Source organism: Alosa sapidissima, chromosome 6 (genome assembly GCF_018492685.1).
Source record: "Alosa sapidissima isolate fAloSap1 chromosome 6, fAloSap1.pri, whole genome shotgun sequence".
Classification (NCBI taxonomy): domain Eukaryota; kingdom Metazoa; phylum Chordata; class Actinopteri; order Clupeiformes; family Clupeidae; genus Alosa; species Alosa sapidissima.
Window position 1 is genome coordinate 14,236,440 of NC_055962.1, and position 27,200 is coordinate 14,263,639.

Below are 27,200 nucleotides of genomic sequence, written 5' to 3' on the forward strand. Positions count from 1 at the left end.
GTTTACAAACGTGTTTTTTTTTTTCATGCTACTTTTATTTTTACTTCACATGCTTGTTGACTTTTAAATGATCAAGACAGCACAATAACAACAGCTGTCATTGCTGTTACAGAAATACATCTCATCAACACAGATCACTGCTACACCAGTGTGGGAAGTCCACTTTAATGCATGTACTAATGGTCAATCAAACCCTTGGGTCCTCAGTGGGAGACTCATCCTTCCAACAGCCAGTTCTTCCTCAACAAGGACACCCAAACCGGACTTTGTAGTCCCGGCAGTCTTGTTTGGGCCCGTTCTGGCATACAAGCCCAGTCGTCGGAGAGTAGCTGTACAGAGAGGGGTGGGGGTATAGACATGTGCCAGTCATCGTACTTATAGAGCGAGACATTAATCTTACCCTATGTAATGGGATTTCCCATTTTTACACTTACAGCCCTGAAAAGCCTTTCTTAGGTAAAATCAACTATTTGTTTGTCTGTTTTAAACTCAAACTCCAAGATATATTTTACATTAATACTCACACTCTTGCTGACATATACAAGGGAAGTACATTGTAGTAAAATACATAAATAACTATATTTTGAAAATAAAAAAATCCCTTACTGGAGGAAGTCTTCGCCAGTCAAGGTCGCGGGCTTGTTTGTGTCCACAGTTCTGCTCTCAATGGCGATGGGATTGGCGCAGATCTCTCCAGGGTTCGCATTTTGCAGGTTGGTGAGTAACTCCCAGTCACCCGTACCGGAGGGATCGTCACGATCGTACCACTTTGTCCAGCACACTGCACGAGAGCACAAGAAAGGAAATCTGGTTTAAATAGAACGTCAGATGTGTTGTAGCAGTTATTGTTTTAGTGTACCTATACGGACCCGGTTGGATGAACATGTTAAGATGTGCATGTGAAGGTTTTTCACATGTATCACAGTTGAATAAAGAGTTGCCCTGTTGGGCAGAAACAATATATTCAGGGCCAGATGTACGAACACTTTTGCGTGCGTGCATGCGTGCATAATCATTGCCAGGTATGTACAAACAGGCCGCACTGAGGTAAAAGCGCAAACTGCCTGTCGCGGAAGCTGAAAATGGCTACAGAATGCAGAAATGTTATGGACAAAACCGACTAGCTGTTTGCCAATTACAGTCAAGCAACTTAGCTCGTTGAATATTAAAGGTAAACTACATACATTGAGACCAGCACCGATCTGCACGCTGCAGCCAGGGGCTTCTGCGAAGGTAGCACACAGTCGAAAGTGGCACACAGTCTATGAATATGGGGGCGACATATTCCTATTTCGCCCAGGGCGCAGGATTGCCTTACCCCGGCCCTGAGTCTAGCAGCTGTGTTTTGTACCATTTGTAATCTGGCAATGTTAGATTGGGTCATGCCAGTGTATAAGGAGTTACAATAGTCAAGCCTTGAGGTGATAAAAGCATGGATAAGAATTTCAAGGTCATTGTGAGATTAAAAAGGACTTTACCTTAGCTATGGTTCTGAGCTGATAAAAACTGCTTTTAACCACACTACTGGTTTGTTTGTTGAAATTAAGTGAGTTGTCCAATAAAACTTCTTTCCACACTGATTTCTGACCACACTGCAGGCTGGCAGACAGGGGACCAAGTCCATTACTTAGACTGGTGACAGAGCCAAATAAAATTACTTTGGTTTTACTACCGTTTAGTTGAAGAAACCGTAAACAGTATCTTTAGTGAACCGGTTACATCAGATGTGAGTGGTAAGTACAACTGTGTGTCGTCTGCATAGCAGTTATATTGAATATTATGCTTCTGCAGGATAGAACCAAGTGGCAGTATGTAGAGAGAGAATAAAAGAGGACCTAAAATTGATCCTTGAGGGACACCATCTAATTTGACTGAGAAGGTTCTATCTTTCAAATAAGTCAAGTCAAGTCAAGTCAACTTTATTTCTATAGCACATTTAAAAACAACTGAGTTGAACCAAAGTGCTTACAAACAAACATAAAACAATGACAATGGTACAACAACAATATAACATGGGGGGGGAAATAAATGAATAATTGAAATAATAAACAAATTGGTCAAAAATAAAATAAAGAATAAAGAGTGTGTATGTGTGTGTGTGTGTGTGGGGGGGGGTATTAAGGTAGATTAAAAGCTTGGGATAAAATGAAAGTCTTTAAGTTAGACTTAAAGCAGTCAATGGTTGGAGAGGACTTAATATGTACAGGTAGACTATTCCAGAGTTGGGGGGCAACAACAGAGAAGGCTCTATCACCCTTAGTCTTAAGGCGTGTTTTGGGGATATAGAGAAGATTCTGAGATGAAGACCTAAGTGATCTTGGAGTGCTGTAAGGAATTAGTAGGTCACCTATGTAACTAGGTGCCAAACCACTGAGGGCTTTGAAGACAAAAAGTAAAATTTTAAACTTAACTCTGTGCTCCACAGGTAACCAGTGCAGCTTAGCCAACACAGGAGTTATATGCTCACGTTTCTTAGAGCCACTTAATAATCTAGCTGCTGCATTTTGAACTAGCTGAAGTCTGTTGAGAGTGGAGTTGGTCAGGCCTGCATATAATGAATTACAATAATCTAGTCTAGATGTTATGAAAGCATGTATAAGAGTTTCAAGATCGGAGAAGGACAAAAAGGGCTTCAGTTTTGCAATGGTTCTTAAATGGAAAAAGCTGCCTTTGACCACACTATTTATTTGCTTATTAAAATTTAAAGAGGAGTCAAAGAAAACCCCAAGATTCTTCACTGTGGCAGTTTGCAGAGAGAGGTCCTAGTGCATTTTTCAAGATAGAAACATCACTTGGAGGACCAAAAATAATTATATCAGTTTTACTTTCGTTCAGTTGAAGAAAATTTCTTGCCATCCAGCATTTGATGTCACTGAGACAGTTAAAAATATTCTCCAAAGAACAAATGCCATTAGTGTTAACAGGCAGGTAAAACTGAGTGTCATCTGAATAGCAGTGATACTGAATGTTATACTTTTTAAAAATTGAGCCAAGGGGTAGCATATAAAGAGAGAATAAAAGAGGGCCCAAAATGGAACCCTGAGGAACACCACACTTTATAAGGGCAGAGGAAGAGGAGAAATTGCCTAAACTAACTGAAAATGATCTATCACTAAGATAAGAATAGAACCATTGCGAAACAGAACCCTGGAGACCAACTTCATCCTCCAAGCGTTTTAATAGGATGTTATGGTCAATGGTGTCAAATGCTGCACTCAGATCAAGAAGCACCAAGAGGGCGCAAGATCCAGAATCAACTGCTAAGAGAATGTCGTTTTGGACTTTAAGCAAGGCCGATTCAGTGCTGTGCAGAGATCTAAACCCTGATTGGAATTTATCACATATATTGAACTCACTCAGATAAGAAGAAACCTGAGAGAGGACAACCTTTTCTAGTATCTTTGACAGAAAAGGTAATTTAGAAATAAGCCTATAATTCTTCAGGTCACTGGGCTCAAGGTTAGGTTTCTTAAGTAAAGGTTGCACAATTGCACGTTTAAAACCTGAGGGGACCACTCCATTGGTTAGTGAGTGACTAATTATGGCCAATACAAGAGGGCAGATGATGGTAAAAACTTCTTTAAAAAGGTGTGCAGGTAAAACATCTAAGTGGCAGGATGTAGATTTCATATGGGAGACAACCTCAGAAAGCTGGGAGGAAGATATAGCCTGAAACTGTTGGAGGCAGCTAGGTGAAAGTTCTATCACTGAGGGATCCGAATCTGGAGGTGAGATTTGAGATTTTATTTTGTCAATTTTATCGATGAAGAAGTTGAGGAACTTCTCACAGATTTCTGTTGAAGAAGCAAGAGTAGATGACGCAGAGGCAGGATTTATAATAGAGTTAATGGTATTAAATAAGACTTTTGGCCTATGAGCATTATTGTTGATAAGCTGAGCATGATACTCAACCTTTGCTGCCTTAACAGAGTTTTGGTAGGTCTTTAGAGAATCTCTGAAAAGGTCATAGAAGACCTGAAGCTTCTCTTTTTTCCATTTGCGCTCTGCTTTCCTGCAAGATTTTCGCTTTTTTTGATTTTTCAAGATAAGAGGTGAACCAGCTTAACACCGGGCCCCCCAGGCCAACTGTATGTTCCAGGCGTTTTAGTAAGATGACGTGGTCAATCGGGTCAAAGGCAGCACTGAGATCAAGCAAGACCAGCAGAGTGCAGGAGCCAGAATCACCTATGCACCTTTAGCAGGGCAAACTCTGTGCTGTGCGGAGCCCTGAAACCAGACAGAAATGTATCCAGAATATTAAAATTGTTCAAGAAAGACGAGAGCTGTTCAAATACCACTTTTTCTAGGATCTTGGAAATGAAGGGTAGCATAGATTGGCCTGTAATTTTTAAAGTCAGCAGGGTCACGGCTGGGCTTCTTTAGCAGCGGTTGGACAATAGCATGCTTAAAGCTAGAGGGGACCACTCCCTTTGCTAGGGAGCTATGACTATGGCTAAAATGAGGGGGCAGATGATAGTAAAAACATCTTTATGGCTTCATGTGAGAGACCTTAGACAGCTTGGAGGAGGACACTGGTGTGTGCGGAAAAATCAGCCTTGCAACTTTCATCTGACTGGCCGCCAACCTCAGAGTCAGAAGTCTCGTGATCTCTCGATGTAACAAATTGCTTTACAGCACTACACACATACACGCCAGGCACTATAACAAGGTAGTGATAGAGTTTCTCAGACATTCGTCATGGCAGAGCTGGCGACAGGGGCGTAGCACCAAATTCTGGGCCCTATGCACAAGTGGTGGCCAAGAAGGCTGTTAACACTTGTTTTCCCTCATTTCTTTTTTTCTCCCTTTCTTGCCTCTCTTTTCTTTTCTGGGAAAGCTTTCTTAGACTCAGACATCTTCACACAGTGACCGTCTGCATTGCCGCTTCGGCAGAACGTTACTTCAAAAATGCGCCTAGCAGGGGAAGGCGGACTGAACCATTTCGTGCAAGGGAGAGGGAGCCTGCCCTCAAACAATGTTGGCTTGGAAACACAATTTAATACATCAATCAACTGATGCATTTACCCGAAATATTTGCATCTATATTAGTTAATAACATTTATTAAGATCTTTAAATTAAGGAAATTATTTATTATTAAGGAAAATAAAATTCAACTCCTTAGGGGCCCTCCCCCCACTTGGGGCCCGGGTAATTTATTCCCACTCGTCTCCCCACTACGACGCCCTTGGCTGGCGAATAGAAGCACAAAGCGAGTACACCGTTGTTGGAGGAACTGGGTAAGAGGAAACGACAGACTGACCTAGCGAGGTGTGTCGTAAAATGTGTATTCTGAAGCTGTAGAGGGAGCTCTGTAGAGAAACTACGAGCAAAATGCGAGAAAACAGTGAAGAAATTGAACAATTGACCCTGAATCAATGCAAACATCCGCCCTTTAAAGTGGAACTTGGCAACTATTTCAACTTAATAAACCCGTTTAGAAATCATTTGGATGGTTAAATGACCCGTTCCGGTGAAAATGGTGACTTTCCCCGCTCCCCCTAGCGTCCCCAGGCAGAAAACCAACCTTGCAACTTTGGGACTACCGTCCTAGTAAGAGAAGTGAGAAACAAGAAACTTGTTTTAAAGGGACACCAGGCAACGTTTTTGTGTTAATTAATCATCTTCGGAAGTTGGTATATGGTTAAATGACTCATTACGGGGCGAATGAAGGCTCTCTCGCCCGCCCCTACTGCCTGTTGGAAGAATATCCCACTTGCAAGTTCGGTGTATCCTACCCGCCGACCGAAGCAGGATCAGTTTACAGCACAGAGGCAGGCTAACGAAACGCTAGAGATTGTTGCAAACGTGTCTATAATGGCAGAGCCGGCGAAGAAGCAGCGAAAACCCTTGACGGAAGACGCAAAGAAAAGGAAAAGAGCTTCAGACCGAGCGAGGGCAAGTTTCGTAGAGAAAAAGCATCAGGCTTGCCTGGTGTCCCTTTAAACTCGTGTTTCTTACCTTGTAACATCCACATTGTTCTACAATGTAAACAAATCCATGTGCTTTATTGTTATTTTTTTTCCAGAGTTTGAAATAGCATAATGCACAACTTCTCCAGCACAGGGGGAAATATAGCTAATCCTGCCAAGTTTCCCTTTAAAGAATCCTTGGACAAATAAAGATTTCTGTTATAATCCACTATTCAGAAAAAAGGTTTCCAATAGCCAGTTAAAATACACTCCTCAATGGTTAGACCTGTAGAGCAACATGTTGATTGGCTAGAATGGTATGTGACTTATTTGGTCTAATGTCCCATCTACACGCAGGAGACAGGTAGCTAGAGGACCACAAGGACAACACAGATGAATGTAGAATTTGACAAATGGTGTACTATATTAAAATCACAGACTGGGACTAATAGGAATGGTTGTCTACAGGTTCACATACTTTTCTCTGTGCCACAGAATGGAGGGTGGCAGATGAAACGGACTTTGTAGTCCCGGCAGAAGCATCTCTCCTGATCTGCGTTCTTACAGATGAGACCAGTGATGTGATCATTCCTGTGCCAAAAATAAACCACCATTAAACTGTATCGTTGCCAGCTCAGCAAACATTTGTTATATATGTCCTTACTGACTATGATAGTGACTACGCCACCCCCCTATATCTAGAGAGGAACCCCTGGAGCTACCCACTCAGCCCCCCAGCTGTAGGCTAATGTTCAAGACAGGGTATCAGGAGGCACAGGTGATGATGATACACAATTTAATTTATTATATTCTTAGACAAAAGCTTAAAACATCATTTGCGCCCATACAAGCGTGTGGTAGCGAATGGGCAATTCTTGGACTAAACAGGCAAAGGCAATCCTAAATACCGTCCACACTCCCCAGCGAATGGGAGGAGAGGAATACAGGCCAAATAGTAATCAATACTAACAGGTGAAATAACATTAGTCATGCACAGCACACCGGTATCAAATCAAACTAGGCCTAAACCAGAAAGAAATTAAAGAAATAAAAATAATTAATCAAATAGGTTAAACAACACCAATATCACACCAGAGGCAATTTGCACTGCAAATCAACAATGGACCAAGTTACTAAAGCCTATCAGCAACAGAATACCAGTAGCCTATCTGACCTACTCCAACCACGAACCTGGAGAAGAGTTAGTATAAATAGATATCGCCTAAATAGGAAACTAGCGATGATATGAATAGAGCATGGAATGTTATATGCCAACGCAAGGAAACCCCAGTCAATAGCTGGTAACTGACCAATTGCACGTTGCCCAATAAATTACCCACATCCCCCCTCACAATCCCATATAAATACGCACACGTGCACAGTCGCTAAACAGTATACAGGAATCCCTCATGAACTCAATAGGAGAAAAACAGTGGCTACACAGAGCTGCAGCCCAAGGGTCTGTATCAGTGTCCACAATCCACCTCAAATGTCCCCGCTGTGATCGCCACCTACACCTCGTTCCCAGACGGAATGCTGACTCGGTTCAGGCTGTGGGAGATTTATTTGCACATAAGTAACTTGTACATGCAGCCAGCCTCTTTTAGAAGCGATGCGGCCCAATATGAGAGATCAGTGAGACGTTACCTCTTGATTTATAATGTCGCCTCGCAAACCTAGCCTGGGTGTTCCCATGCTGCATTGCGCGCGATTTGATTCACGCTGCTAAGGCAGCCTGGAGACCATGGAGCAAATTTTCGCCTGAGATAGGGAACCAATCACAGAACAGGTGGGAAAGCAAGACGATGATGAGCTATGCACAGACGCATTTGATAGACATCCGTGGCACCCAATAAACGGATCTGGGCATTTTTTTCAAAAACGAGAAAATGAACGTTTGGTTCCCAGACCACGTCTCTTTGAGAAGTGGTGGCGCTAGCCAGGCTATCGCAAACCTAGGACCCGACACACTGCAGCACCAGCGTTCTGATTCTCTGCTCCTTACTACCGGAAGTAAACAGTCCGCACGTAAAGGCCCCGATGTATAAATAGACATGCCAATTAACTAATCTATCAATTACCTAATTCATCAGTGTCTGGTGATTAGTTGCCAATCACTTCCCCCCTACCTAGTTGGCCTGTTATTCTTACACGTGCCTAGTGATGGCAGCGTTTCCCCAGTCCCACTTCCCACATATATTATAAGGAACATTTTTACTGTGTTTATTATGTTTTATGTTTATAATTTTGAATACCCATACCAGCTAATATATGCAACAACTAATAAATCGTAACACCCCCAATTATCACCACTTTTGTTCAGAAATTCTGAAACAACGATGTTTTTTAACACTTCAAAATAACATTTGCTAAATGAACCTTACATTTTTCAGTAGCCATAGGTGTTAGACAAGTGCTATTTCAAGAAAAAGTCCTTGTATATGGTCTAGAGGCATTTCTTAGTAAAAGTTGGGAACAGGACTTTTTATCATAATTAACTGCTGAATCCAACTAGCCCTGTTCCCAAGCAGAATTTTGAGTGTTTGACCATCTAATTAGCATAAACAAAATGGCTGCCAAAATGCTGCCAAAATGGCGATTTTGGGCACTTTCTTCGGACGGGCATCATTATACCATGTAAATAAATTAATATTGTTCACATCTGTGCATCTCAGAAATCTCCCGTGGGCAATAAATAAAAAGTAAAGGCTATGAAAAATATAAAAATGCAAAAAAAACTAGTATTATGCTAATTAACCTTATTATCACCTGATTATACTCTTGACTATGTTTACGGTCCTCTTTGGCAAAGAGTGTGGCCTGACTTCATTGGTAAACATCTTCTTTGTCGTGGGGAGACACATGTTTGGAGTTTAAAATCATTGGAGTTCCTTTGAACTAATCATGAACAACCGTTAACTAACAAGCTAGCATCATATCCTTGATTCCAAATGGGAAAGATGGCCAGCAGTCACATGTTTCATTTGATTAGATTATCTTAGATTCAACTTCATTGTCATTGTGCAGAGTACTGAAAATATATAAGTGTATGTGCAGTATGAACAGTATAAATATCAGTAGAATATCGCTATGTTTAAGTGTAATAAAGTGTGTACATTTATAAATATAAATAGAATACTATGGGTGGGATAGGGGCAAAATGTTCGCCTCCTTGTTGTCCCTGTGAAGGTTGCCATCGACATGGACACCTCCAAGGGCGTAGCTTTCGTCTGAGCTTTGGTGGGGACACTACCCACTAATCCCCCCGAAAAAAAAGGAAAAGCCACTCAACTCTTTCACCAGCCACTATAGATATATAAAATGATTAAAATGTGCTACTGTCCAACTACCCATGATTAAAATGTGCTACTGTCCAACTTGATCTATACTGTGTAGCACATAATCTGATTTTAATATGTATACATATGTAGGCTACTGTATATTTAACATTTATTTTCTATTTGGTCTGTTATGATGTAAAGATGGCATCCTCTGTGCTCCTGTTCTGGCAAATTCTCTTGAAGCACTCTATACTGCAAACAAAATCTACCTCTGGGTACAAATAAAGTAACTTGAACTTGAACTTGCACTAGTTATAAAGTTATTAATCTAGCTATTAATTCACAGGACATTCAATCATTTTACTAACACAAAGGTTATGAAGAAATATGGGTAACACTTTATGGTAAAGGTACATGAATTATCATGAATTCATGCATGAATTAATTCATGATTTATGCATTACTTCCTTTATCCTTTATATCCTATTAATCATCAGGAATTGACATGAATTCACATACTCTCATTCATGATGACCTCACGTATGAACAACACATCAACTAAAGCATTAGGTGTGATGGGTATATCATTGTGATTTATGATTTCTTAAGCATGATCATCATGATTACATGAATTTTAGGATAATTGCTCATGCATTCATCATGTCTGTGGCCCCTCAACTAAAGTAGTGAATAATGACATGTGTTTAGAGAACTCCAGTTATGAGAATTTGAGCAGTGATGACCACATTTTTGGCAGAAAAATAAAGTCATGATCATGGTTAATACATCTTAATTCATAATGATGTGCCCATCGTACCTAATACTTTAGTAATGTGTTCATGTATGAGGTCACAAATGACAAACTATGGACTCAGTAAATTCCTGATGATTAATTAGATATTAATGAATGAAGTAATACATAAATCATGAATTACTTCATGTATCCTTATCGTAAAGTGTTACCGAAATGGGTAAAGGCCTGTGTAACTTAATCCGAGCCTACATACATTACCAACCTAATTAGATAGATAGATAGATAGATAGATAGATAGATACTTTATTGATCCCCAGGGGAAATTCAAGAAATTCGCTTCAATTATGTAAAATGTAATGTAAATCAGGTTTTATGGCCAAGTATACTTGGGTATACAAGGAATTTGTCTCTGCATGTATCCCATCCGTGAATTAGTGAACACACAGGTCACACATTAAAGCACACATTAACCTGGAGCAGTGAGCTGCCTTGCTACAGTGATGCCCGGGGAGCAGTGAGGGGTTAGGTGCCTTGCTCAAGGGCACTTCAGCCGTGGATGTGGGCATGGGAGACTAGTGCTCAACCTTTCCACCACCCACATATTTCCTACTGGTCGGGGATCGAACCGGCAACCCTTTGGTTTCAAGCCTGAAGACCTAACCAGTAGGCCACAATTTTAAACTTTACATATCACCACTACACATCTTTCTTGACCCTCAAAAAACATAAGTCTCATTCGTCAAATACCGTGTGCCTGCTCAGTTATAACATTTTAACAATTACATTTTTCAAAGGTTTTTTCAGGTAATTAACATAGGCATAATACTAGATTTTTTTTCTTTTTTTCACAGCCTGTATCCTTGATCTATTGGCCAAGGGAGATTTCTGTGAACAATATGAATTAATTTACATGGTATGACATCCGCCCAATGAAAGTGCCCAAAATCGCCATTTTGGCAACCATTTTGTATATGCTAATTCGATGGTCATAAACTCAAAATTCAGCTTGGGAACAGGGCTAGCTGGATTCAGCACACCTTAATTATGTTAAAAAGTCCTGTTCCCAACTTTTACTAAAAAAATGCCTCTAGGAAGCACATATCTCAAAAATATCACCTGTCTATGTGTAGATTTTAACAATATCTGCTTTGGTTCTTAACGGGAGCATTTACTGCCTGAAATATCCGATTTTGTTTACCATGCTCTGAGTTATAGTGCTGGCCTGATGGGTCGCCTACTTACGCCGTTTCAATGACACATGAACGGTTAGACCGAGAATTGTAGCCATGAAATTAAAATGCCACTGGAGCTCCAAGCGGTTGTGTACACACTGCCTTACAACACTGTTTACAGCTCTTCATGTTACGGTAAAATGTCGTTTTTTGGTACATAGCTAATTTAGATACGCTTATGGTGTGGGTGGTTGCGTTTCTTTAGGAGTCCGTTTACCGTCGATCCTGTATTTCCGCCGTCTTGCGTGTATGTGGCACTTAATATCCATTTCTATACAACAAAGACGGCGGAAATACAGGATCGACGGTAATAGGGGGAGTTCCGATAGTTTTTTAATTGAGACAAGGCATTGCCCTTTTCAGCAAACCATTTGTGGTGGGGTGTACGAAGAAAATTATTGTATTATTTTTGAATACATATGCTTACATTACATTATATTATATATTGTATTACAATGCTCTTGTAAACACTCACGCATAAAACACGTTGCCTGCATCAGCCAGGCTGATGCCATCCACACTTGCCACCTCGATGGCGGTGGGGTTGGGGCACATGGTCTTGGGGTGCTCCGTCTTCAGGTCACTGACAGTCTCCGAGTCTCCAGTTCCAGTTGGGTCATCATGGTCCATCCAGTCTGTCCAGCACTCTAATGGAGACCAAAGCGTCTGTCAAATCCCATAACCATAACACACCATAACAAACTAGATGTACCGCATAGCGGTACAAAATATGACAGCCGCTCAGTCCTGTACATCCGTTCCGTGAAAATAAATCACACTTCAATTTGTCTCCATATTTTACTCCATCCCCCACTCTTGAAACTTTTGTATGCTTGTTTGGCATGCCTGAGTGTGTGTGTGCGGCTGCACAGAAAGTAGCCTACTGGTGCTGAAAAGGTGGATAGATTGTAGAATAGCCAAAGAAGATGTAGCATTGTTATAAAACCTTTAAAATCTCTGAACAATCACAAGTAGGGCAGTTCATCACAGTTCATCCATTGCAACTGGATTGATGAAAGGTCACTTACACCTGTAGGCTACATTGTATTTGGGAAAAGCAAAAGGTATCAGCATAATGTTATTTATTTATTTATTTATTTTTTATGTATTTATAAACAAAAACATCTCTGTCAGTTCCATGCCGTTTTCAACAGCTATCAAAAACAAAGGTCATTTTTGGATGGATTTTTTGTGAATGTTTCTTCTTCTACATAAGATTTTAGTCATCTTTAGTTCATGTAATACTTTATTGTCAATGCACAAATTAAGTAACAGTAGTCTGAAACGAAATGCTGTTTTACATCTAACCAGTGGTGCAAATAACTGACATGTCCAAATGGGCCTTGATGAAATGCGTCGCTAGACTGAATACACATTTTAACGGGCCAAAGTTGAAGAGCTTTTGTCCGTTATTGTTCGTGCAAATATAGGCTGATTCATGTTCCCTTGCATTCCAGGTCCATGGCTAGTCTGGCTTTCATCAGACCAAGCTCAATCTTTTAAGAAATCAAAAAATAAATAGCGGGCAGATCAGGCTGGGTTCACCCAGCCTAGTCCATAGGCACCCGATATCGTTTAATTTTCCGATTGAGATATACACGCTCTGGCTATTCTAAATGCAAAAATGCATCAGGGAGTTATGACAAAACTGTAACTAACAAACTAGATCCTAATAGAAAGCTGTTAGCTTCCCTAAGCTACAGGTAGGATTATAAGGTAGGCCTATTTACAACATAAATTGGGAATCTCCTTGGGAAACCAATGGCTTACGCCTTACAGTATCAAGCGGACTTAAACTGCCATATCGTGGCGAAAAGTTGTAATAACATTCACGCAGCTCCATGAGTCAAGGAAAGCGCGAATGAAGTAGCCACTTCTAAATGGGACCCACTACACAGTAGCTTAAGGTGTGTTGCTAAAGCAGCCATAATGAAATGAAGGTGTCATTGTTTGGATACTTGACACACACGTGCTTTTTAATTTCACAGACTACAACTACCAAGCTGGAATCAAAGCACATCGATTCCCCTCTCACACCCTGCACACACTTAAAACAAAATAAACAGGCGTCTCAGTCTCACGCATGTATAGGCAAAACTGTATCAGACTGTAACGTTGGTAAATCTTCCATTGCACAGAATGATTTTGTAGCACGTGCAATAAATGACAGTCGAAAGATACAAACAGTGCTGCTATCAATTTGCTTGGTATAACCGCATTTATAGTTTTCTACAAATGCAAGCAATCAAATAGGCCTCCATCACTCAACCAACGCTAACGGTAACATTACCTAGGTCCTTATTGATATTACAAGATTAACATACCTGCAGTAAAAACCAAGCATGTCCGATAAACATCCTCAGATTTATTTCGGCTTCAAGAAGAAATGGGAATTACACTTCATGTGAACATCGTCCTATCCTTATTAGATGTTCGCTGCGGTAAATTACAGTCCTTGTAGGAAGCGTCCATTGTTTTTCCAACCCACTTTTAACTTCCAACAAAATTACGTCTCACTGCAACGATGCGCCATCTAGTGGACAAATGACTACTTATCGCCAATACTGAAAATGCAGCCATGATGATGATGAATATTTATTTTGGCTTTCTTTTAATCCTACTGAATTTGTAATTATGTATCGGCTGTTCTAATACCGATAGTATGTGGGTGCCTGTGTGTGTGCATGTGTATATGTGTGCACCGCCATTACAATGTACACATAACCTAATTTTTTTAGACCCCCCCATGGATGAAATTCTACGAAACTTGGCATACCCCCAGACCTCCAGAGAATGCCAGGTCAATCATACACATAAAATTTGGTGCAGTTCTGAACATCTTAACTGAAGATAGGGGCGATTAAAGCAGAATAATATTGCATTTTCATTTTTTACCGGGGGGAGACCAACATACCATAAAAGATTCTTCATCCTCAGTGCCACGGTTCAGGTAGTTATTTAGGAAAAACTGTTTTTTTTTTGCGGTTCGGGGGGCCCAGCACAGGGGGGGGGGGGGGGGGGGCGGGGTGGGGGCATGCATTCAGAGGGTGTCATAATGATCCTACACTTTTAATTTCGTGCAGTTTTGACCTTGTCAGCCAGAGATATTGTGATGAAAACACCTAATTTTTTGCTTTTTAATTTTTAACTAGGTGGCGCTATACATGAAATAAGTGGTAATGGGATGGGTTGACATGCCCCCTTAAGACCTCCTAGAAGGTGGACCTCCTAGGCCCTACGGTTCTCGAGATATTCACAGAAAACTGTCTCCGGCCACCTACAGGCCAGTTGGTGTATAGTAACATAAATTAATTTATTGTGTGGCCCCCCATGAACGGAATTCCACAAAACTTGGCGTGCATACAGAGGGTGTCATAATGATCCTACACTTCCAATTTCGTGCAGTTTTGACTATGTTAGGTCACAGATACTTAATAACAACACCTCATTTTTACTTTTTTGTGTTTAACTAGGTGGCGCTATACATGAAATGAGTGGTTATGGAATGGGTTGACATGGCCCCTTGAGATCAACATACAAAAAAAAATGGTCCTCCTAAACCCTACGGTTTTCGAGATATTCACAGAAAACTGTGTCTGCCCTATCCTCCTTTCGGGGGGTCCAGTCCAGCGGGGGGGCTACAGATCAAAACGAAAAACGATGGTTCCATGCTATCCATGTGGGGTTACATGCCCACCAAGTTTCGTGTACCCCGGTCATTCAGTGTCCCGGGAATCATTGACGGAAATTTGGGCATGCGAAAAAAAAGAAAAATCAGACTAAACCTACAGTATATGACCGCCGCTTCGCTGCGCGGCGGTCATAATAACACACAATGACAAAAATGCACATCTCTTGTATATGTTTTACGCACTGTGTAGTGTGCAGACACTCAGAGAGTGGAACTTTACACAAACACACACACACACACACACACACACACACACACACACACACACACACATACTGCATGTTTTATCACTTACTGATGTGTTCATTGTCTGTGAAGATGAAAGAAAAGAAATGAATGTTAACACAAATATAAACAACACTAACCGTGGAATGATTGGTAGGTTGAGAATACATTTTTGGTGTTCCCCATGGTTCCATTTGAAGTACTTTATGTAATTTAATAACCCATTATATATGTGAAAAGGCATTCATTAATTGACTACATATCCAAAAGTAAAATGAAACAGTCATTTTCTTTTTACTACTTTCAGCAGGACCACATTGCAGACCAACTTTCTTTTAGGCATAGATCATACCATGGTGGTATACGATACATACATGAAGGCTTGGTCAGTTCCGGCAGAGGTTTTATTTGTGCCAAAGAAACGGCAACCAACGCACACACTACCTGGAACCAAACAAAATCATCACCTGAGTTTAAAACAACATTCAGTGTGGGACAAAACCAAGCAGTACCATCTTCACCAATACCATAGTAAAAAGCTTATTTGGCCTGCTATGGTCGCAATGATTTGTTTTGGGATGCTATGCTGTATTTGGATTGGTTGAAATACAAAATACAATACATTGTCTATGTGACGTGTAACAAAAACTCTACTGTAAGAGCCAATTTGAGTTTATTATTTGTTGCAAATTATTATTTGTTTGTTAATTACAATATTGTATTTACCTACTGTAAATTCTTCATTTAAGTTGTGTATAATTATACTTTTATTAAGTGCTTTAATTATATTCGTCAGTTCATCCATCAGGGGAGAGGTGCACTGGGATTTGCTAAGTAGCCTAAGTCATGTGATGCATACGTGTGCTTAGGTTGCATGAGACGGTCAGGCTAAGAAGGCAACACAGTTTTCTGACCGACACTGACGATGAGAAAAAGAGATAGAGCTAATTAGTTTATTCGAACGACGTCTAAAGATATTATGCCAGATTTGTATAGTTTGGTTACCTAGCAACCGAGGCTTATAGACGACAAGTGGGTGCGTTCAAAGTCGCAAACATTAGGCGAACGTTCGCGATGGATTTGAAACATGTTTCAGTTTGCCTTCAGTTTTCCATGAATGTCTGCGAACGTAGTTCTCCACAAACGTTACAAGACTTTGAACGCACCCACTTGTCGTCTATAAGCCTCGGTTGCTAGGTAACCAAACTATACAAATCTGGCATAATATCTTTAGACTGCTGACAAACTGACTGTTTTATGCGTTCGCTCAATAAAGATTATGGAAATGAAACACCACTTTTCCATCAGAAACATATTAGTAAAAAACATAACTTGTATGATATAGAACATTGTCGGAATATAGAATCAACATTAACAATTTCGTCGTTATAATAGGTAGGAATGTGGCTCAGTAAGTAGCGCGGCAATTCACGACGCAGGAGATCGGGGTTCAAATCCTGCTCGCTGCAGCAATTTTGAAGGTGCATTTCTCACAGCTTAACCGAGTTAGATAGATAGATACAGTAAATATATAGAGATAGAAGGTTGGGCTTGTGGAACTATAGGCTACGTGGACCTCGCTTTAGATTGGGGGGCTGCAAAATTTACTACAAAAGGTTAAGAAAGGTCTTATAAGCGTATTAGTTATCCACCCTTTTATCTTATACACCATTAACTAGCATTAACATGCTGCTTGTTAACAGTTACAGGCTGCACGTCAACTGTTAACAAATATGCTTGTAAGTAACTTAAAAGGCTGCTTATAAACACTTACAAGCTGCATGTTAACAGTTACTTAATGTTATGAACAGTTAGCTAGCTGTTAGTTATGAATTGTTAACTGCTTATTATGCACTGTTAACGCCTAATAAGCACATGTTATTCTAAAGCGTTACCGATTATTGTAATAATGAAAATAACTTGCCGGACTTAAAATACATTTCTACTGGTGTAATGCAAGACTATTGGAAAAAGAGGGGATGGATTTCATACCAGCAGGATCATGGTGAAAGGCAGGTGAAATCTCAGTTACTCTGTGGGGGAGATAAAAGTAATCTATAAGAATGGTCTTTCTAATATATGGAAAGAACTGGGCTTTGCACGATTATTTAGGCCTGATCATTTGAGATGCTGGTATATGAAACACAAGTAACAGAAGTAAAATTACACTACATTACTGTTCTTGTTACATTGTAAATATATCAGTCTATGAGTAATATTCTGGTACACTCTAGAGTATTAAGGCTTTTACACTACCCTTACTTGAGCTTAACAAATGAGCAATGACAAAATAACAGATTTTTTTTTATTGTGCTCTTAGTGTACAATAAGGGACTCCCAAGTGCAATAATGTGTTTAACACTCATCAGTGTTAAAAGATCCATGTTTATTCATTTAGCTAGTTATCATCTTTAATATCAATTATTTATTTACCTAATATCAATTATATATCTAACCCTTGTCTACACCACTGCACTGCGAATTAGGTTGTATTATTTGTGCACTGACATTAAAGACATTCTATTCTGTTCTATTATATTATATGTATGCTATTCTGTTCTATTCTATGTTATGCTATTCTATTCTATTAATTTTCTTTTATATAAGAAAGAAAATTGCTTACCTGTAAGTCAGAATAAGGACACTGTGTGGACATGTACTGCCCAAGACACCCTGTATTTGTGAAATGGAGTGGACTGCCGTTCTTTTTTATATGCTGCAGACACACACACACACACACACATAACACACATAACACACATAACACGCACACACATACGCACCCCAGGCGATAGGCAGGATATTTTAAAATACTCAGGTAAAAGGAATCCACATGTGACCCAGTCAGAGATTAGTAACAAAAATGCATTCGGACATTTTGTTTACTTGTTTGTTTGAACATACTGTAAGACAAACACAGACACACAGAAATACCAACACACTAAAAGCTGCCCTTGACTGCGTGCATACAGTATGCTATAGGGAAATCTGAGACATGGGAAGGACACTCTAACCCTCTGTAAGACCCTGCGATTCTGAATAGACTGGGATATTATAACTCAAGATTGTTTTGTTTCACCAGCCATTTGAGACTATCATTCACAAAAGGACTGTGTACCTGTAAGACTATGCCAATACAGTCAAAACAGGGGATTCTGGTAGGGGATTCTGTTGTGTAATTACGGTAATGTTGCAGAGGCCTGTGGGAATTTTGGTCAACTCTGGTATATGGGATATCTCAGGGCAGGTTTGTTTATAAAAACCCTTTGTCACACTACCCTCCCATTAGGGGAGTTGGACCAGTTTAGACATTTTAGCTGCTGAATTACTTGGAGTTATTTGAACCCCAGATTCCCCAGGCCAGGACACCCCCAGGCGAGCTGGATCTATGCAAATCTTATACAGTATGTCTTGTCCCTGCTATGTAAGCCCCACCCATCCTCTGTTAAGCAAGGGACAAAAAGTTGACGCTGGAAAGTACTCACATTGTAAAGAGAAGATTGTCATCTGACAGGCACATCAGGAAAAAAAAACATGTTAAAATACATTTGTTTTTTATTAGAAATTTGGACTATTTGTATAGCTGTCTTTTCATTTATATGAACTATATTCAAAGTCCTTCAATGCCAATTGCCAGGGTTTTATTTTTTTTAATTGGCTGATTTTTTTTCATCAATGGCAGTGGATTTTTTCCCAAAGTCGTTGCGATTGTTTTTTTGTTTAAAACATTTTAAAATTACCTAATATCAACTGAATCAGAGGAAACAACACGTATGATATATTATCAAAACACCCATGCTCTGTCCCATAGGAAATAAAATGTCTAAATAAGATCTTCCTTTGTCTATTCTGTAAGGATTTCTGGGAAATTGAATTTGGGTCTCCTGCGTGAGAGTCAGGAACCTTACCCCTAGGCTACAAGTGACTGGAAGACTCAAGTGCAGAGACAAATTCAGTTGAGTTATTTACGTTCAAACGTTCTTTACTTTAAGGCTATGCAGAGGTATCCAAAAACAAGTAAGAGTAATCCAGGCACAAAGGGGAAAAAAATCCAGGCAGTCAATCAATCACTCAAATCCAACAGAGAAGTAGCAAAAAGGTACGGGGGAAAAAAGGTAAGTGGTAGGGATGTGACGCTCGAAGCTGACGTTTCGAAACAGTGTCGAGCTTCCGAAACGTGTTTCGAACAGTGTGTCGAAGTGTGGTTCAAAACGCCCATGTCACGTGACCATGGCTTAGTGAGGCTTCGTGGTGTTTCAATTTGGTTTGGACAGGTGGCACACTTGCTGCGTGAGCCAATTACCCGAATAGCCTAAACACCTGTTTGATCTAAATTACAGTCCCAGAATGCTTAAAAGTCATTCAAACACATCCTATCTTTGTGGGTTTTTTGTGAGGAGAGAGATTTTGAGAGATATAGCGACATAGAGACATATAAAGATATAGCGATTTATAGGTTAGTGATATAGATTAATTGACAGGCTAGACAGACAGTGAGCGATAGTTTAGATAGATAGTCTAGTGACGTTAATATTTAGATAGTAGCAGAAGTAAAAAAAATATATGACTGATGCCTTTATTTCAAGAACAGCTGACCCTTTGAAATACTGGCAGGAGAGGAGAGTGGTTTATCCAAACCTAACTGTGATGGCAAAAAAATATTTGTGCATGCCAGCAACAAGTGTGCCTTGTGAAAGAATTTTTTCCAAGGCTGGGGAGGTTTATTCAAAAACAAGAAACAGATTAAATGCCAAGACGGCAGAACAACTGTTATAATAAAAATGTATGTTGACATACAAAAAATGTGTTGTTTATTTTTCCCATGTTGTACCTGATTAGTCTAACCTGCTTCACATGTATCCTTTATTTCCCTACAACATGTTCCAAAAAAAAACCCTGGGCCATAAGCATAGCCTACACCTGTGGACGAAATCTTGCGTTCCATGTTGGCTATTTATATTCTTCGTCTGAAGCAGTTGTGCTTCACGGTCAAAATGTAATGTTAGCAAAACTGGCCACTAGATGTCACCATGGAGTTACGTGTGTCGGATTGTTTCGAAACCTCGACACATTCCGGCGCAATTGCTTCGAACGTTTCGTTGTTTCACAAAGCCTCGTTCTGCCCATCCCTAGTAAGTGGCCACAGCTCAGAAGTCAGATCGCTTTAACTAGCGTTCAACTTACAAGGTGCCGTCATCGAGTATCAATTCAAGACTGAGCAAAACACAAAGGCTCAGGCAGCTTATATAGGAAGGTAAACAAGACTCAGGTGGACATAATTCCCTAATTGAAAATTAGACATGTGACTAATCAAGCACGCACACAGAGTTACCCACATGGGCAAAAGAGGCATTACAGTCCAAAACAAAGTCAACCTGCACACTGAGGACCCCACATGGCCAAAAGGAGCATTAAGTCCTATTCACACCAAGAACAATAACTATGGGCCTTATCATGACATTCTAAAGTGCATCGTCACTCGTCAAAAGTCTATTCAAATTTAGTAGGATGTCCATTTCACATTGGGAGGGGTTTCGTCATCAAACGTGGAGCGCATGGCGCAACAAGGTGTTCCTAGGTTTTTTAATCAGGCATATGGGTGTGTTTGGGGTGTAACATCATTTTAAACCAATGAGAATGACATGTGTCATTCCCTTTAACGGCGCAACGCGCAATATGTCAAATAAATGCATCGGTAATTTGGCATTCAACGGTGCATTTGAAGGAGGCTGCTTGCGAGACCGTATGGAATAGTCATTCTAAAACCATGCTTTACTAAAAACCTAGCATAGCCTTCACGCATTTGCACTCGTCTATTAATTGAACTCATTGGCAAAGTGAAACTAACTTCACCAAGGAGTCAGTCAACGACAAGACAGTTATATGCAGTTACTTTCACTATTGACTGACAATGGGTTACCACCGAAAACATTGGCTGGAAAAAGCAACACTTACCAATATTGCTCAAATGACTGAATAAAACAACATTTATCCTGCAGAGGAGTTGCTTATATCTCGTGACAGTTCGTCTTCAGCTGTGCTCCATACGTGTCTCTCGCCTCTCCCCTAATCACTTTTAACCATCATTACCAATTTGCAAATGATGGTGAATAACTACTCATTATGAGATGTACAGTATTTCATAATATCTTTATTCTAATTATGTTTCCCATTGTAATCGTGCAATTTGTAATGCTTTGCATGGATGTGCACTGGTGTGCATTCATGAATGATAGAAGGATGGAGCGGGCACCTGCCAATATGACTGGTGACATGCGCTCTTAAAATAGCATATGAACAACTCGCCATTGACTTCTGACCAGGTTTAGGTGGTGTATGATAGCGATTTTTAGACAACGCACTAGGCCCCTCCCTAGGTTGTTAATTGCCACACCCCTGGGCGCAATAAACGTGCAAAATACCGAATTCAACTTTGCGCGTGAATAACGAGTATTACGCCATGCGCTGGTGACCCAAAATACAGCCCTATAACTATAACCATAACGATAAAAGCGTTCACACTGAACAACAATAAACAAAGTCTCCTTGTGTTAATGTATGTGACGGTTAAAATTCAATGGGTTCTGATTGGCTAGTAGCTTTTTATCGTTCTGAAAATCGCTCTGAAAGTGATCCCCAACGATATCGTTCTTCATGTCGTTATCGTTATAGTTTATGTGTGAACGTCATCATTCATATTAACGACAACAATATTTATTTATAGCCAGGGTAGGAATTTGGCCGTCGTAGCCCCTTGCGTTGGCCGTGATGCCCCTTTGAAAATCAGAGGTTTACAGGCCACGGTGGCCTTGGTGCCCCCTTCTTTCAATATTCTGCTTTCCGTCCTACTAATAGCGATTTTTATTTAGCCTGTGGCCTGTCAAAATAATCTTAGCATTCACAGCGCAAATTAATTTACCCAGCTAACACATGACGTTGCAGCAACTTCGCCATAAAGTTGTCATTTGGTCACCGCGACATTACCTTCTGGCTACGTTGTTGCAACGTCACAGATACTTTACAAGACAATGTTGTCACTTGGTACCATTAGTGACATTGCAGCGACGTCGTGACCTGGTCAGCTGATGATGTTGCAATTTGGTACCGTTAAGAAAGGTGCCACAACATTGTGATTAGGTCAGCTGGTGACATTGCCATTTGGTGCTGTGGGAAACGTTTCCGCGACATCTGCCTATGACGTTGCCATGTAGTATTGTGAGTGATGTTGCCACAACATCATGATCAGGTCAGCTGATGACGTTGCCATTTAGTATCAGGAAATGTCCCCGCGACGTCAGCCAATAACGTTGACATGTAGTATTTGGAGTGATGTTGCCACGACGTTGTAAACGAGTCAGCTGATGACGTTGACATTTGGTTCCGTGGGAAACGTCCCCGCGACGTCAGCCGATGATGTTGCCATGTAGTATTTGGAGCGATGTTGCCACAACATCGTGATTAGGTCAGCCGATGACGTTGCCATTTGGTGCTGTGGGAAAGGTACCGGCGACATCAGCCGATGATGTTGCCATGTAGTATTTCGAGTGATGTTGCCACAACATCGTGATTAGGTCAGCCGATGACGTTGCCATTTGATGCCGTGGGAAATGTACCGGCGATGTCAGCCGATGACGTTGCCATGTAGTATTTGGAGTGATGTTACCACAACGTTGTAAACGGGTCTGCTGATGACGTTGCCATTTGATGCCGTGGGAAACATCACCACGACATCAGCCGATGACGTTGCCATGTAGTACCGTGAGTGATGTTGACCCAACGTTGTGAACTGGTCAGCTGATGACGTTACCATTTGATGCCGTGGGAAACGTAACCACGACATCAGCCGATGACGTTGCCATGTAGTACCGTGAGTGATGTTGACCCAACGTTGTGAACTGGTCAGCTGATGACGTTACCATTTGGTGCCATGAAGAATGGTGCCACAACATCGTGATCAGGTCAGCATTTTACCTATTGGTAGGGGATCGAACCAGCAACCCTTCGGTTTCAAGTCCTGACCAGTAGGCCATGACTGCCCCAAATTAGTTAGAAATATCCACCATAATGTATTCAGATGTATATGGGGAAATGTATTGGTAATATTTGTAAAGATATATGTACATATATATTGTAACAATATATGCACAATATATGTTACAATATATATGTATATATGAGACCATGCACATACAATGTATGCACAATACATATGTGGTGATATATACAGTATATGTACATTACATGTAACATCTAAAATATATGAGTACTTACAGTTTTTCTCAGTTGCTAAAACACTAAACTCCATTGGCTGAAGAAAGTTCTCAGATGCTTGAACTCATTTAGCTAATTGTTCAGTCTGTTGTCAATACCTTAAACCATTTCACCTTAAACCATTTCACAAGTATCACATGAAAGAGCAGTTACGAATTGTCACCTTTCACTTTGCATGTTGTGGCAACGTTGCTAAACAGGACTGGTGGCGTCGGTAACTTACGTTACGGTTACGAAACGGCACCTTTCAATTCCACGTTGCTGCAACGTAACTTAATGTTGCAGTTACGGATTCGCAACGTTGGGGAGTGACGTTGCGGTTACGAATTCTCACCTTTCACTATGCATGTTGTGGCAACGTTGGATACGACGTTGTGGCAATGTATTTTGGGTCATTCAGTTACATTGCAGCAACGTACTGGCAATGTAACGGTGCTAGCTGGGTAGTCTTTTAGCAGTGGAGAAAGTGACAGGCAAGAAAGAAAGTGCGTCCACCATTCTTCTCAGTTGAACTACTCGCGAAGTAGCCTAGCCTACTCATCATCACACAGACATCACAAGTATCACATGAAAGAGCTTTTTCTCAGCTTTTAAATGATGTTAGCCGATAATTGCTGTGTTGAACGGTTCGTGAGAAAAGTAAATAATATAATATTAAAATTCAATTTAATCATACATTCTACCGAAGGTTTTGCGTCCATGATCTCCCTACCCATTCATCTCGGTGGAATACTTCACGAACCCTTCTTTTAACACGACAAACCATATATCAGAATAAACAGCAGACCTTACCGAACACAAAGGTGTAAAGCAGTCCCCTGTACAGTTAGCCGTTTTTGCAGTAAATTTCGACATGCATGGATGTCTCCAAATTTGGGCTTGAAGTTTTACAATGTGTTTAAATTGTTCCACATGATTTCATAACAGGCCAAATACAAAATAAATGTTACAAATATCGCCTAGATATTGGTAAATCAGAGGACAGCTGACTAAGAGTTTGTGAAAGTAGCCTTAATGATCACAAAATGCTAAGCATGCATTTAGGCTATCTGAGTTTCTTAAAGCTGAGCTGTGCTTAAATTGTTCAATACATGATTAGCAGGCCAAATATAAAATAAATGTTATATATAGCCTAGATATCTGTAATTATTAGATGATCAGATGATTTACAGTTCTATGTAATATGTCATGTTTCATGTTTTTGTAACGTTTCATACAGTGATGCAGGTCTACTGCAGTGAATAGGCTAAATACAACTTTGATCATTTGTATATGCTACTACTGTATAGGTAACTTTGGCCTTGGTGCCCTGACATGTGGCCTTTGTGCCCCCCACCAAATATGCCCAACCCAAGGCTAGAGGGTGTGGAGGAAAGGTTGTCTCCTGCTGCTGATCATTTGGGGAACAAGGTGTAAGAAATGATTGGAGCAGATTACACTTCACTTTAATATGTCTCAGTTGACCTCTGTCCTCTAGGCAGCACTCCTCACATCTACAAACCTGGTTTATCAATCAGAGAAGGCAATAACTTGACTTGATGTGTGACTCAATGACTTTGATGTTTTCTTATATTCAAATGTAATGACATTTACACCAGGGTTGTGCACAATTCAAATTTCAATTCTGCTTCCTGTTTGCTACCTCAGTTGAAATGCAAGAATTGAATTGGAATTTAAGAGCCAGTTTCAATTAAATTCTGGAATTTTGCACAAGACTGATTTACACAAAATGTCTGTCTAAAAACTCTCAAAGTGGTTTCTCTACATTCAGTGCAAATTTGAGGGTAACTTAAGTCAGTGTTGCACCCACAAACCTATGGAGCATTGAAGGGAGGGATCTATTTTGGCTGTTGAGTTCAAATATCAACAATCTTTCTGCTCTATTGCTAACTGTACTTTCATTGATTGACTTTAGACTTGCCCTTTCTGTCTCAAACTGTGTAAAAATGAATTTCAAACATTTCCTTGGGGGAAGATGCCCCTGGATCCCCCATTAAAGCTCTGAACGTCTTAAACTCCCAGCGCCTCTCCTGGGACTTTCCACAAAGGTCTGGCACAACTCTTGGTTTTGCATAATAGACAGACATAGACTTTGCTTTTGGTGTATGTGAATTTTTTTGCCGTTGTTTTGATAATCCCTTAGGAAAAAAAACTTCAAAATAAGATCTGACTTGTTTCTCAAAAACCCACCTTAGGAGAATTAAAGAGCAATAAAAACAGATTGAGAAGAACAAAGGGGTATTTTGAGATTTTTCAGCCATGAAGTACTCATTTTTTCCTCCGTTTTTCCTCTCAATCTATTCTTATTGCTCCTCATTTCTCCTAAAGGGGATTTAGGAATAACAGGTGAGATATCAGTAAGGGCTGATTTATTTGTTGTGAGACAAAATAAAGACATTTTCAAGACAAGACATTTTCTTTTGGGCACTCCCCTGTCATTTTGGAAAAAAACAAACTCCTCACTCTGACGATGATCCATGTCTTTTTGCCAAGGGCAACGTCTTCACCTGAACAGGTTAGACCGCCAACTAGACAGCTCATGATTCAGTTGGTTGACCTCAGTAGAGTCAGGTGTGATTACTCCAACACCAAAGACATCTGGAATATCCACATTCATTGGTGGTCAAAGTCTTTTGTGAAATAAAACACTCTGCTCCCATTCTATCAATCAGAAATGTGCAGTCAGCCTGTGTCCAAACTGCAAGTGGACGTCTGACTTGTCAAATAGCATTGTTCATACACTTCTAGTGCATCCTATTCAACTACTAGTCTCTTGTCCAATACATCATTTCAATAAGAGCAACCGGAAGAAAATGAAAACAGGGTGTCAGTTTTATTTTGTTAGTTTTATTCTCTGCATAGGTTTAAACCATCACAGCAGCAAAATTGAAGAGACATCAACAACAACAGCTGTCAGTGCTTTTACAAAAAAAACTAACCTTATCAACACGTATCATTGCTTCACCATTTTTTACATGTTGTAACATGCAGTCATGCCCTTATGGGTCTCTAATGGATACAGAATCGTCCTTCTCAAGAGCCAGTTTTCCAAAGACACAAGGACACCTAAAACGGACTTTGTAATGCTGGCAGCGCTGGTTGGGCCCGTTCTTGCAAACAAACCCGACCGTCGGAGAGTAGCTACAGGGAGGAAAGACGTAAATGCAGAGCTGCCAACCCTCACGCATTTGATTGGTGTAAAAGCGTGTTGAGCCAATCAAATGAATGAATCTCACTCTCAATGTGTGAGAGTTGGCAGCTCTGTAAATGATGTATTGTGATGAACTCCATTTCTATGCGTTCAACCTTATATTGTAATTAAAAAGTCATAATGTCAATATCTTTGCCCTCTTCTTCATAGGCCAAAACAACTGTTGTTGTTCAAATGTCTTCAAATGTTTATCAAAAGTAATTTGAAGACCCATCTCTGCCATCTACAATCATTGCTGATTAAAGCTGGGAACAAGTTCAAGTTCAATAAGTAATGAAATTCTTGTGATCAAGAGCCAGCTCAACTTTAAAGAATAACTTCAAAGTAGTATTAAAAAGGTATTATTGTTTGTGTGTGTGTATGTCTGTGTGTGTGTGGAGGGGAGGGGGTTGGTGTGTGTGTATGTTTGTGTGGGGGAGAGGGGTGTACCTGTGTGTGTGTGTGGGGAGGGGGTATGTTCTTTGTTTGGGATGATGAAATGGTGTGTGTGTATGGGGGAGGGGGGAGTAAACATGTGTAACTTGAGAAGAAAATTGAAGAGAAAAATAACACTACTCACTGTATGAAAATAAGAAAAATAACACTACTCACTGTGAGAAGTCTTGACCAGTAATGGTCGCAGGAG

The 27,200-nt window shown here is 40.3% G+C and overlaps 1 protein-coding gene and 1 long non-coding RNA gene across 2 annotated transcripts; both read right to left on the reverse strand.

Annotated features, from left to right (window-relative positions):
- LOC121712190 (cartilage intermediate layer protein 1-like) lies at positions 1-27,185 on the reverse strand. The gene is made up of 9 exons (XM_042096293.1): positions 27,167-27,185; positions 17,717-17,809; positions 17,086-17,126; positions 15,468-15,537; positions 15,164-15,178; positions 11,653-11,824; positions 6,389-6,501; positions 607-781; positions 1-329 (listed from the first exon to the last, which is right to left on the reverse strand). The coding sequence occupies exons 3-9, from the start codon at positions 17,095-17,097 to the stop codon at positions 242-244; spliced, it is 645 nt and encodes a 214-aa protein (XP_041952227.1). The 5' UTR covers positions 17,098-17,126; positions 17,717-17,809; positions 27,167-27,185; the 3' UTR covers positions 1-241.
- Positions 7,328-7,978, reverse strand: LOC121712200. The gene is made up of 3 exons (XR_006032534.1): positions 7,866-7,978; positions 7,558-7,586; positions 7,328-7,461 (listed from the first exon to the last, which is right to left on the reverse strand). It is a non-coding gene; the product is annotated as an uncharacterized LOC121712200 (long non-coding RNA).
- Positions 27,186-27,200: the final 15 nt, after the last annotated feature.